Genomic DNA, 14,494 nt, shown 5'->3' with positions numbered 1-14,494 from the left:
TCCTTTTTGTTTGGCAGGCCCCACATTTTCAGAGTCACTGGCTACCACCAGTGTTGTGATGATCGACTTCCTCTAATGGCATATCTATCTATCTATCTATCTATCTATCTATCTATCTATATATATATATATATATATATATATCAAATATCTGATTCAAAATTCCCTGAATAAACTACTTTTAGTGTAATAAACTAACATGTTTAAAATGAAAAACAATGATATTTTATTTTGAAACTAAGGCTAACTATGGAGCATGTATCTATCAATATACACAATTTGGTAAACTTCAGAATTTGTATTTATTATTTTGGTACTAGATCGTTACTGTACACAATGTTTTAAATGTCAGCCTCTTCACATTGGTTAGAATATGTTTTTGTTGCAATCTAAATTAATTACTTGCATGGAACTAGACCACAACTGCTTTATTAACAAATTAAAGATGCAGTACTCCCATAGTCTCACTGTACCTACGGGAGTTAAATGAATGATGAGTATGCATGCAAGTGTTGGCTAGTCTTTCTACAGAACTAATTTTAGTCGAGGATAAGGAAGTCATTTTAGAACAATGTTTAAACACTGGCAGAACAATAATTTGATTGTGTAACCAATTATTAATCACTTATATGGTGCTATACCATGATTTCTTGATACTAAATTGTAAGTGTAGCACTTTTACAGTCACTTCAAACAAACTTGTCAATTTAATTGGCAAAATGACAGGTATAAAGGAATTTTGTCCCACTGAGTCAGTCTTGTAAGTATATAACTTGATTGAACCAAAGTGATAAATTGCATAATGTCTTCTTAACTTTTATAATTTTTATCCTTGCACTGTATCATAAACGTTTAACTGTTTCCTATTTCATTTGCACATTACGTCATGTCCAAAATGTTGAAAAAGACTGCAGCTATTGTAAATGGTCATGTGAACAAGACTGTGTGTGTGGTCGAAAAGCGTCTGTGTTTCGTTGCCGAAAGTTTAAGAATGCCCGCACTCCAGGTCGTATTTGGCCACAGAAATGGTTAATACAGCTGACGCGTTTCGACCAACAAGGTTTTTCTCAAAGCACAATCATATATATATATATATATATATATATATATATATATATATATATATATATATATATATATATATATATATTTCTCTTTTTTTTTACAAACTAAGCAATTAATAGGAAACTAAAGTACGGGGGAATGGATAGGCGACTGGGCAAGCATTGTAAGTTGAACAGATATGTCTATTAGACGTGTGTCTCCAATTTGCTTTATGATGCTAAATATGTGCTTCAAATTGCAACAATTTTAATGTACAAATTCTGAGAGACCTTCAGCCTTACTCTTCTTTTTGAGGTACCTCAATGTAAAACATTTTCTCATGACCACCACATATGTCTTTATTTATATTCAGGTATATGGGGCAGTGAAAGTAAATGCTTTGCAGTAGGTATCTTCCAATTCAAGAGATTGTGATGGGAATTATTTGAAGACGCAGACACCAGTCATTGAGCGTGCTGATTTATGTCGTTTGGGTGAGAGTTACTGGACGGAGGGTGTTAGTTTGCCAGTGATAGAATCAAGTCTACTTTGTGCATGCACAACTGTTCTACAATCATTTGATAGAATGTTAGGTTTGCTTTTTCTACCTAGAAATATTAGGAACAGATACATGGTCAGGGTAGAGTTACTAATGCTGAAGGACACATTTGGGTTGAGTGTCCAGCCAAGAAATCTCACCCATGAGGCCACCGCGAGGTGAGATCTCTCTTAAGAAGAACAGAACCATAGTTGAAAGGAAAAGTTGTCCTTTTTCAGATTGAACATGGGGAAGATTGTGTTGAAGTCCTTGTTCCATTTCGTGTAGTGTGATGACATTCCGCTTCTAATGCTAGTTGGAAGAGCCTGACACTGTGCATGGATAATGCAGTTAATGCAAGGAGTCTCTGGACCCGATTGCAACAGTTAACTGCCCAAATCTCTTTTCAACTATTAGTAATTTTGGGAAGTGAGTCTAGGCTATTGGACCAATTTATGACTAACATCTATAGACAAGTATTTCGACATCTGACACACCGTTCCCCTGCGCAAATTCAACTGGAATTTGGTTTATTACACCAAACACTGAAAAGACAAGGGGCCTATGTAACAATCTGTCACAAGCTAAAGGCAGCAAAAGAAAACACACCAGACCATCAGCTATGGATATACATTTCAGATCTGAGGAGAAGCTAGCAGCACGTTCTTTTCTGGACAAGTAATTGTAGAAGCTCCAGACAGGGATTTCATGGTCTGCCCTGGTTACCCTTGTCACTTTAAAAAAGACTGCTATTAAAATCCATTCAACAGCAATCCTGGTTGGAAGAGAAACAACAACTTGCAAAGGTGCGCACATGTGGATGATCCTAAATAACCACGTAACGTTTGGCGTCCAGCCATCTTTGAGTCTCTGCTTTTCTAAAATCCATAAGTATAATCTGTTACAGTATCACATTGGAGCACAGCCAACATTAGAATGCATCCCACAAGGGTTAAAAGAAATGTCTACAACCATTTGCAGGCAGTGCAAAATCCATAAGGAATCTATAGTTCATATAGTATGCATATGCCTAACGTTACTAAAGGAGAGGCATACTTTCTTAAGACCATGGTTCAACCAGCTGTGGGTCCACACCTGCAGGCAAGCAGTGATGGTGTACCATCAAGTAATGCATTCACCCCTTACAGTGTGGTACATGATGTTTATGGGCGTTGCAGAAAGGAAGCACAGGATGGCTTCTTCTGACACAATGTAACCTTGCAAAACTGGTACCTAGGTGCCTGAACTAGCAATGCCCCAATTGGAGTGGTGTGCTATCAATTTAAACAGCTGCTAAACGCCACAGGCATTGTAGAAAGGCAGCTCAGGGTGGGCCTTCTGCTAAAACTTGAATTTGTAAAAATTGACCCCCAAAGGGATGTACTAGGCAGGCACCCATTTGGAGAGGGTTGTCACGAACTGAAATAAGTGACTCCAAATGCCTCCCCGTTTAAAGCGAATTAAGCACGTTATTATTGTTGCCATCCTTAACTGCATCTCTACAAAAAGAGTAATTGTTTTTGGGGTATTTGTTTGCTGCACGTTGATTCACTAATCAATTAATTTAAGCAAAATCTGAGATGTGTGCAGGGAGCAATTCGGGTGCTCTTATTTCGTACGACTGGTTAAAAATAACTTTGTACATTGTAACTAGTCAGTTTGGGAACTTTTTTATGCGTTTTGCAAAGTGCTCAAGTGATTTGATTTACTTTCTCCTAATCTTGTTTGCAGAACTTTGCCTTGTTATTTTATTTTAATTGTTTTCATCGTTTTTAACTCACTTGTATGGTATTAATTAACTAAAACACAAGATAAATAAACAAAAACAAATAGAAAAAGGCGTCTTAATAAAATACTGATGCATAGAAATGTTTATCCTATTAGGAGCTGAACATTTATTCAAACAATCTAATCACTGATTTAGCTAAATTTATGAACAGGATGTAATGTACTAAATACACTTCCTGCTGACACTGTTGTCAAAATGACCTGTACAAAGGAGATTGAAAGACAACTTATACTAGCGTTGACATATTATGCAAACTAAATGCAAGTCATTAATTTATTTTGACATTGAAAAAATGCGGTATCAAATCAAAATTCGCTTTATTTGATTTTCATAAAAAACATAAAAGCATACAGTACAATACAGAGCGCATGATCACGTACATATTTAAGGTAAAATCATGTTAGAAGCAAGAAAGACACACAGAACCACATCATTGCTGAACAACCAGCATTTTCCTAATGTGCAAGATTCATATCAACTCTGCCCGTTTAGACTTTGACTCACCTGGCAAAATATAGGGTGTAAAATCATGCAAGGCTGATCTAGAAATTGGCAGGTAGGCTGCTAGCCCACAGGGTCAGCATTAAGCATGGGCGTAAAATCCGTTCCGCTCGCGAATTTTGCGGATTTTCAGTAAATTCGCAATCCGCGAACTTTCGCGAACTTGCCGAAAATTCGTAAAATCCGTGCGAAGCGGATTTTTTGCTTGGTCGCACTTGCCAACTAGAATACTATACAATTTCGCGGGAGTAAACACTTGCGAACACGTAGATGCGGCGGGCAGCGACAATCTCGCAATTGCGAGATTGCAAAATTTGCAATTTCGCACAAGAAATCCACCAGCAGGCAGCATAAACCTTGAAAATTATGATTTTTATCAGAATAACTCCTCAGGTTGACATTTGCCTGCACTTTTTCTGTGCAAGGAGTCCATTTTGGGGGGTGGGGGTGGGAGGAAGGAAGTGCCCCACAGTCTCCAACTTCCTGTTCCTGTCCACCAGGCTCCTCCCAGTGCTTTCTTCATGTGCTGGTCACTTTGATTTGGATCTTGACCTGGAAGGATTACTTTTTGTGGATGCTCCTGGATATTTGGATTTTTGCAAAACTGAAAGCACTCAGCAGGTGCAAAAGTTCAATCTTATCATTAGTAACCATTCCCTGTAGTGCTTCCTGAGGGGCCCCTTCAGAGTTCAGTGACACATTAATCAACCCCAAATTAATTCATGTCAGTTGAAGCAGGGCAGGTGTGCTTGCTTTTTTTTCACCCCCATAATCTACAGTGATAAACCAACCAGAGGGTGGCAGTGATGTACCAGAGTGTGGCATGGGTGTACCAGAGGGTGGCAGTGGTGAAACAGAGGGTGCTGTGAACCTGTGATGATGAACCAGATGTAGAAACAACATAGTCGCGGCCGTTGCGAGCCGACAAGTAAGTTCGCAATTGCGAACGGGCACAGAACCCTCGCGAACTGGCAGAAATCCTTGCGAACACAAAAAAAAAAAAGAAAATCCGCAAATTCGCGAGAGTTCGCGGATTTTGCGGATTGCGAATCCGTAAATACGCAAGTTCGCGGATTGCCAATTCGCAAAATCCGCCCATGCTTAGTCAGCATTGCCCTTTGCCTCCAGCTACTCCTATTTCCCCCTCACATGCAGGCACACCAGCCATATTTAGGAATCCGTCTCTGTGTGGCACGGAACTCTGTGCTGGTGCACGTGCTGCATTTCTAGTGGGTGCCATGTCTGTTTTATAACCTGCTCTCATTCTTTTTTTGTTTTAACAAACAAATTCCAAACGACCAAGGGCCTGATAATGAGTTTGGAGGTGTGGCAGCAAGCTGCCACAGCAGCGCCCAGCTGCCACACCACCAAACTCGTAATTAGACTGCCTGCCACAATACGAGTTTAATCCTGGCAGACAGTCCTGCAGTGGCGGTCCCACGGCAGTGTTTTTCAAAGACTCATATCTGAGCCTTGGAAAGACACGTAATGGGAGCACCACAGCACATTCCTGCATGGCATGGACTGTGAAGTTCATACCGTACAGGAACTGGGGGTGCTTGCATACAGTGGGGCACAACATTTCCCCACTTCATGCATCCCCTGGCCCTAAGGCAACAGGGGGCCTGTAGGACCGCCTTAGTTTCCTCACTGCCATACTTTTCATGACGGGCTCAATGCCATGAAAACTGTTGCAGTGAGGTAACTCACAATATGCTTGGCAGTGCTGCAGTGGCACTGTCAGAATATTGTGGACCTCAGACCACTTCAAGACCTCCAGGGATCGCCGATCACCGGCAGTAGCATTGATTCTATGGCGGTCCAACCGCCCAATTCGTAATACAGCGGTTGGACCACAGGTGGCCGCACCACCACCACGGGTTTGGCGGTCCATCAGACCACCAAACCCGTAATCTAACCCCGAGGTTGTTTGAGAAATCCAAACACTCAGTAATCTAACCCCAAGGTTGTTTGAGAAATTCAAACACTCAATGGTCTGGAACGTCAGGGAGAATCATCCCTGAGCGTCACAGGCATTGTTTATTTTCCTTGTCAGGGTATTGCATGCCTTGCAAGGTGGACTCAGATGAGTTGTACTGGCCCACCCTAAATTGACCAAGGCAACCTCCACTGCAACTCAATAGTCATTTGGGTAACAGACCAGCGGCCCAAAGATTCCAACAGCAGAGCAGCTGAAGCTTCACGATCAGAAAACAAAATGTTTCCCCACCTTTAAATATAGCGGTGTTTATATTTCTTTGGTGAATGCTAACTCGCGCCATTATTAAAAATTCATCGGAATAAATACATTTTTTTTACCTATTTGTAAAAGAAGCACATGTAACAAATGAAGTACTTAGTAAGATGCAGCACGATGGACCAGCCATGACATGATGGTTACATACATTAGCAGTGAAAGCAATTTGAGCTGACTAATAACAGTGCACAAAATTTCATTATCGTAACACGTATTCAAAGATTACATCGCATTTAACAATACATATATTTCCAATTTCAGGCACAGGAAAATTAAGAGTTTTATCTCAGAATCACACAAGCGCTAAAGGTGGGATCAAGACCAAGCCAGACTCTCAGTTCAAAAGGAAAGTTGTTTAGCCATCAGACTACATCTCCTCCCGACAAGACATTTTCCTCTCACCTGCTGAGTGGTACTGGTGACAATGCCCTGCTGCAAACGATACGCTTGCTCCTGCAGGTATTTTCTTGTCTCATGGTTGCGAAGCAAATAGTTTTCTATCTGAAAAGAAATTGAGAAAAATACTCAAACATTCTCAGCTTGAATGTCTCTGCTTACAAGCCTCAAACAATGTTCTTTTCATTCCAACATTTAATAAAGCGGGGGATGATGGAAAATCATTGCTCTGTATTAATCCCATCTGAATTAGTTAGGTTTATTACACGGGTCTCAGAGCTTGATGTGTGCCAGTGATGCTTGCATCGATTGTCTGGGCCAAAAGCAGCACTTAGTGATTTCTCATTGATTTCCTTTCGAGAGTGGATTTCTAGGTCTGATGAACTACAAAGGCAAATAGTCTCCTGCCTGTCTACAAAAGCATTGATCCGAAAGCCCAACTGGCATATTTAATTAAGGTCAGACCGAAAAATATGATCTCTTAAAGAACAATTCATCACTTCGCGTTAGCTATTCATGAGCCAGTAGGGACACCATACACTTTATGCAAAGCGACTATAGTAAAGTTAGTTTGATGAGAAGGGGCTGATCATTTGCGAACGGACTAAATATTTAAGAGACCCAATTATGCTAAAAAGTAGCTTGTGTATGACAGCACCATTTAACATACCACACTGAGAAGAGAAATTGTCATGCTCCTTATTAGATCTGATACAAAAAGTCCCAAAAAGTATTGTCCTACAAATTTAGCAAGTCCAGGGTAATAGGGAAGACTGGTGAGATTATGGTGAACACCTGCAACGTCATCACTTTCCAGTTATTTGCAAACATTTGCAATGGCCTTTCACATTTAATTTCTGCACTTAACATACGAAACAAAGGCACATGCAACTTTAATAATACATATTCATAGCCACAGTGTGTTTGACTCTGACACTAACATGCATAGCCATATTACAATAGTTCCCAGAGTTCCCCTCACTACCTTCTCCTAACCATGACTTCCCGATATCAATCAACAGGAGTGAGGCTGGGAGCCATAGCCTTAAGAGGGTGCAGACCAGGTCTTGGTGTGTCGTCTCCAAGGTCTGTGTAGGCCGTCTGCAAGGAATCCTGGACACAATGCTAAGGTCGCTAAGGGAGGCATGACCGCATCACACCTCAAACACAGCTCACCAGCAAACGCAGCTCAGATGGATGCCCACAGACCGCAGAGCAACAGCTGCGAACTGCTAAGTGGACCTTCTGTTATTTTAAGCCTAAGGCCTTCATCATCACTGACCACTGCTATTGATAGAGAACCACCTAAGCTGTTCCAACATTTGGAATGCTCAAACGTCTGCCCCAGTGTGCTCAGCCTCAGGCAACATACAGTATGACTCTACCACCAATTACTGTAAATCCCCATCTAAATATAAATAATGTACCAAATAAAACAATCGTAATATTAACAGGAAATCATAGACTTAGACCTATTTCGTATTTCAGAAGAACAATAAAACCATTTCTACTCAAGAGATTTGTTATTTGGAAGACGACTGGCACAGCAATCACTATGTTATTGCCTGCAGTCTTTGCCATCTGACTTAAGCGTCATTATAACAAGGCAGAGGGAGCCATGTATGCTGGTTTCGATGCGGTCTCACAGCACGAAGACATGCATGACAGAATCCACCTGGAATCATTTGTTTAGTCACAGCTGCCCTTCACAATTGCATTCAGGACAAAAACAATCAGCCTTTATTCATGCAGTGCCAAGAGTACAATTTTAGCACTTTTTCGTCCAAGTAGTAAAATAAACCTTTTAATAATAGGGTCCCCAACTATTCCTGATCTCATACAAGTAGGCCGTTAATTAGCCTATGTTTGTGTTTTTTAAGCAAGCACTGTTGAATGCAGTCTCGCGTTTTCAAGAGAGGTTGCTTAAAGAAATAGAAATATAACCAATCACTGGGGAGAGGTATAGGTGACGTTTGCACTTCCGCTAACACTAAGAGGTTTAAGTTCTAATTATATCACTTCCTCCTCTACTATTATTGTGCTAAAATGAGGTCAATAATTCTTAGGTAGTACATTAAATGCTTATTTGCCAGTGTAATAATAAATTATCTCCAAATGGAAAAATAGTTTAGTTATTTGTAGTACATATGGACATATGCAGAGTCTAATATGCTATTACCATTGTTCGCTTCACCAGGTAATGAGTTCCGGTTAGTTTATGTAACCATAACTAGCCCATTTTGGTGTTTTTACTTTTTATTTTGGAATCATGACAGCACTTAACTGTGTTTTTTTCAGTGAGTAAACGGGGTTATTTTTTTAAACGTATGATAACCAAACCTAACTTTAACTTCACTTCAATATTTGTTAGTTTCAGTGAGTTTGTGTATTTCATTTATCATATACAACATCCAACTGTTAATTGTGCCTAACTTTCCATTATCTAGGTCTTATCCCTGTAATGTATAGCCTTTGGCCGTGCGTTGTGAGGGTTGGCTGCAAGCCAGGCTCATTAGCAGTGAGCAGCAAGGATTGGCCAATAGGTGTGGCTGGCCACAGTCAGCCACAGTCCACCATACCCTGCTGTGCATGGCTGACGGCCATGTGGAAAGAAGGGTGGCTACAGGGCATGCACATTGCTTGGCCCTGCGCACAACCCTTTGAGGCTGATAAACACCAGCAGTATATAGTGTTTGGATGCGCACAATAGGGGAAAGCTACAGGTTCTGACCTATGTTCTAGTTGTGAATCCTTACTGCTACAGGAAGACAATTGCAGGTATGGATTTTTTTGTTCCGCGTTTTTCTTTTTTTTTTGTTTCTTTTTTCCTTTTTTGGTTTATACGTTAAACCTTTTTGGTTCCGATTTCTGAAATGAGCCCTTTTATTGTAGACTCCCCTTTTTGAGGCTTTAAAATTCATTTTAATATTTTAATCATTTCAACTTTTTTACTTTAAGTTTTGTTTTTAGCCTCTTGCAGTGTGTTTTTTCATGTGAGAACTGAGTAATGACGAGATAGTGCACCAATTTTGCTCTCTAGAGCAGATTTTCTCTTTTACACTTCATGCAATGTAGTGCACACAACATGAGTTTAGGTTCAGATTTTGCTTTATTGCTTGGAGCAATTTCAAGAGCCATGTGCTTTTCTATAGCTCCTCCTACTGTCTCCTTTGAACCTCAGCACCGGAAAATGAGGAAGGTTTTATCAGGAGCGGGCCGTGTAGGTAAGAGCGTGGGGCAGGGTTGAGGGGGGATTCGACTGATGACAAGGGAAAAATAAATACATAATTAATTTCCCCTCATCTACGCCTGTTGAAATCCCCCTCCCCCACCTCGCCCCCAACACTCTTCAGTCCTGCCAAGTATCACGCATCAGACGTGACACTAACGCATTTCAGTGTGGTGATCCGCATCACCGCACTGAAATGCATTGTCACGCATAATGCACATGAGAGCTGTCACAGAAATCGCGCTGTAAACAGTGAGTTGTAGGTGGCAGCGCGCATCAGTGCTTGCAGGGGCTGCTCTCCTGTAGGCTTGTGGTCCCTCTTCGCAACGCTGGCTCAGGCTCCGAGAGTGGCAGCCAGTCAGTGCTGCTACAATGTATCTTTGTTTTATTCCGGCGAGGCGCGTAGCGGGGCTCTGAGTCACTAGACAGCCTGAGTGGCGCCATACCCAGGCCCAGCGTTCAGTGCAGCACGTCACAGGAGGACGTCACGTCACGTCACGTTCTATTTCCATAAAGTGCCGTCGGGAGTTATAAAATGTTGTGAGGCCTCCCTCTGATGCGCATTGGCCCATCTGCCGAGTGTTACCAACATGTTCGTGGGTGACGGGGGGGGGAATCATGGTGCTGCTCGGCCCCGCAGCACGCTGCTGTAAGCACCAGTCGCTCAGACTGAGCTACCCTCCCCAGCCAGGCCGCCCGCGATGTGGGGGTGGCAGGCTCAGGAGCTAAATGGCCACGCCGCCCTCCATCAGCTGAGCGCTCGGGCCCATGATGCAGTTATGTGCGGGGAGAGAGGCAGAGGGCCTTCGTCACCGGTGCAGAGTCACAGCGCTGCCTTAGCCTGGAAATAGAAGAGTGAAGATGAACTGTGAACTGCAAGTGAACTCACTATAATTTGCCAGGCACTTAGACGATCAAAATAATGTATTTTTAGGAGTGCAACACATTTATTTTAATACTGCTGCAGCAAGCGCCGGTGCATTCATTATGGCTTCCATGAGCCCGAATCACTTAAGAGAGGCACAGCAGCAGCAGTCGTGCGCCGCGGCTCCCCAGGACATGCACCAGCAGCATTCAGTGGTGCACAGCCAGGAGTGGGGGGCGATGTACAGCCTAATTGCAGGGGTTATTCCCAGCCAGGTGCGAAGAGGGGTTCTGGCAGGCATATTTAATTTGGGTGCTTCCGTGGGAGTCTAGCCAGGGGTAGAGGCGGCAAGGCAAGTTTACAAAGAGCCCCACAAACTGTGAGTCTTAGGCAGCTGCAGGCAGGACAGCTGGGAGGGCGCGGTATCCAGTGTGCAGAAGTAAGCAGTTCGAGGACACATGCATGTTCTCTTTCAAAGCAGCAGACACAATTGCAGGTTCGGGCATAGGAGCTCTCTGGGAGTGCTCTAATGATGCCTTTCTGCCAGGTAGCGCGGGTAACTGGCCTGGGCGAGTGGCTGTTCGACATGCTTATGCCAAATAGCTGGAATACCTTACAATAAACAATTCTGTGCCATATATGTTTTTTAGGCTAGTCTTAGTGCCTGCTGCATGAAACACAGTGGCACAGTTACTCGTAGATCATAGCGCGGAGCAACACTTACCAGACTCTGGCCAAGGTGCTCGGACGCTGAGCTTTGGAATTATTACTGCTAGTCCGTGTCTCCTAAAATGTCTTTTTTAAATAATACAGGTAGGCTATGCGTACCTCAGTCAGCCTCTTCTCCTGAGGCTTGTCCTAACCCCCTCCCAATCATGCCTCGTTGTACTGTAATGTTATGTGCTCAGAATAGCCCTGCAACTTACTCTCTTAGCCACATGTTAATGATAGCTGGTGGTGCCATACTGTAATCAGCAAATTGATTTTTATTAAATTGCTCAATTTTGAAATAAATTACACTTTGCGGCCGAATTGTGACCCATACCTATGTGTGTGCCCTTCCATTTCTGCTGCTTTCCGGCAATTTCAACATCTTCTTAGAGTTTATTGTTGCTCTAATTGGTGTAATTTCCTAATATTTATATGTTTCCATCGTTTCCATTGCTTAATTTTGTTCTGGAGAAAGTGTCACTCATAGTTGTTGGAATGTCACTCATAATTACACTGACATTATAAAAATGTCACACATAGCAATCTGAAACCTTGGCAGCTATGACTCTTATCTGCACGGGCTGCTGGGTTTTATCATCCCTGTAGTACCAAATGAATATATTTCATGGTTTCCTCTTTGTGAAACTCGATTATCAAGGGTACAGGACACCTTTCTTGTATATTTTTCACCTATTGCATGGGTGAAACACTGCCATGAGAAAGACTCCCAAGATGCCAAATCAGCAGCTTTGGAGGTATTAGGAACCTTTTCAACATCATAGGCCTCATGCTCTACAGCCAAGGGTAAAGCAGGGAAGTTATGGCTGTGGCTACATTGCCCCCGAGACAATGTGTCAACCGGGAGAGACTGAGAGCTGTATTCTAGTAGCAGAAGTGATGTGTGGAAATACATTTGAAAATGCAGGCAGGATAAGGGAAAATAACTAGTTTGCTGAATGCATGAACTGTCAAAGGTTTCCTGTTTACAAAGCATCATATGTTTACTTTAGTTTTTTTGGGTGTTTAAGTATTCATGGCTTGCGTTCCAAATATTGAACCTCGTTATTCTTAGGAACTACGAGTTTGATGTGAATACAAATTCTGGGATATTGTTTTAAAGTAGTCCTAATGCTGTAAGAGCAACAAAAGTGACAAATATGTGCGATTTGTTTTTAATTTTGGCACTTTTTTCATCATTTAGGGTTGCATTACTGCTTTAGGACTTCTCGCATTATCACATAGGCAGGACTTCCACTCCAAGTACCATGAATCCAAAAACGAGAACGGCAAACTCTGTGATTTAAAAAAAAAAAAAGTATTGTTTTATACAAAACAAATTGTAAAATGTGGTTTGGAAGTAGGGAGCATACATGTACAACAAAAAAAATCTCAGATGTAGTGTTACACTTGAAATTTTACAATCATTAAACCTTGGGGGATTCTCAGTAATTTGAAGCGGTATCGCAAAATCAGGGTGTACCGGTCCCATCTATGCCTATTTTCCAGGGTCTGTAGAGGATTAACAAATTCTTATGTTCAACTAAAGTGATCAGATATGTTCCTGAGAATGTACTGTTCCACGTTCAAATAGTTATCCATTTTCTTCTTGCTCAGATCATTGCTCTCCTTGCCATAGGCGAGCCATTCAGCAACGGAGAATATAATCACTTTGATGTAAAACTTTTTCATACTTTTCAGAAGGCTTCTGCTGCACCTTGTCTACAATATTTTCACCTTTGCAGTGGGTGAAAAAAAACTGCCTGCCATACACTTTGAGTTGCAAGAACTGAGCAGGGGTAGTCAAGAAACTACAGTTTTGGAACCACATCGATGCAAAGGCATCTAGATGCAAGACTGAAAAGCAGTTAATTACTGAGAAAATGAAGAGTAAGAGGGGCGCTGAAGAGGCTAGCATGGCCTTTGCAACCATTTCATATGGCATTTCTGCTTGAGAGAGATTCCTTAAACACATCTTGCCCGAGGAGGAAGGAGAAATTGATCCCTGCTTCCAAACTGTTGGATTGCATTGCTTCATTGTGGAAATGTCATCTCTTGCGGAGAGTAAAGTGGGAAAGCGCACAAAAAACAAGTGCTCCTCCAACACACAATGTGCAAAATGTAATTCTTTTGTCTTTTTTAAACAGTTTTTGTTTCCATCTTTCGTGGTGGATTTTTGTTTTGTTTTCCCCAACAAGGTAAAATACCACAATTTTTTTTTTACTGGTTAAAAGAATTTAAAAAAACATTGTTTGTTTTTACATGAGGGTCAGTGGAAGCGAATAAGGCATTGAGTGAGTGAGAAAAAGAGACACTAAATGACAGAGTGGGCACAGTCGGAATAACCTCAAACTAGACGCCATGCCCAACATTCTGAGGACATTCAACACTCGCTATCCTGGTTCCTGGCCAGGTCCTGTGCCCAACCCTCAGCGCAGGGCCAACCCCTGCTATGATCCACCTTTCACCATGCAGAGCGGGGGTTGGGTCGATGCACACAGCTGGCCTGCCCTGCAGCCAGACCTAGCACCCACTCTTTTTTTAGACTTATTTTTTTATATATATTTTTTTCAACTTTTTTACTTTAACTTTTGTTTTTATTTTTTTACAGTCAAACTATAAATCCCTTAGGCTTAAGAAGAACCTCTTGCCGTGCTTTTTCATGTGATTACTGAGTAATGAGGAGATGATGCATTAGTTGTAACCTGCACAGCAGAATTACTCTTCTACACTTCATGCAGTGGAGTGCAAGCAACATGAGCCTTGGTTCAGACTTTGCTTCATTGCTTGCAGCACTGTGGGATTACATTGCTTGATTTGTGGCAATGTCATCTCTTGCGGAAGGTGAAGTGGAAGAGCGCACAAAAACCAAGTACTCCTTCATCAGATGATGTGCAAAACATTTTTTTGTCTCTTTTAAAAACAGGTTTTTCCCATCTTTCATGGTGCATTTTCGTTTTGTTTTCAGCTTAAACCAGTTTCATGCTAATGTCTCTAATTACTTGTTTACACTGGGTTTTTAATTCAATTTTGAATCAGCCAATTCCAAGAGTAGTGCTCATTAGATCATCTCAAAGCAGATTTGACCACTTTCTCTATCACCCAACTACCCTCAGTCGTGCAACATGATTCACCTAAATCTGTGCCTGCTTAATATAGTAAAACAT

The 14,494-nt window shown here is 41.7% G+C and overlaps 1 protein-coding gene across 2 annotated transcripts in view; it reads right to left on the bottom strand.

Annotated features, from left to right (window-relative positions):
- Positions 1-14,494, bottom strand: part of CARMIL1 (capping protein regulator and myosin 1 linker 1) — a 1,033,060-nt gene that overhangs the window by 250,691 nt on the left and 767,875 nt on the right. For both annotated transcript variants that reach the window (XM_078687906.1, XM_078687907.1), the window contains exon 24: positions 6,532-6,630. In XM_078687906.1, coding sequence (XP_078544032.1) covers positions 6,532-6,630 — 99 coding nt within the window. The remainder of the gene's footprint in view (positions 1-6,531; positions 6,631-14,494) is intronic.

This window comes from Lissotriton helveticus, chromosome 4_1, assembly GCF_964261635.1.
Source record: "Lissotriton helveticus chromosome 4_1, aLisHel1.1, whole genome shotgun sequence".
In the NCBI taxonomy this organism is placed as follows: Eukaryota; Metazoa; Chordata; class Amphibia; order Caudata; family Salamandridae; genus Lissotriton; species Lissotriton helveticus.
The sequence above is the reverse complement of the archived record's forward strand: the minus strand, read 5'-3'. Positions and strand labels throughout refer to the sequence as shown.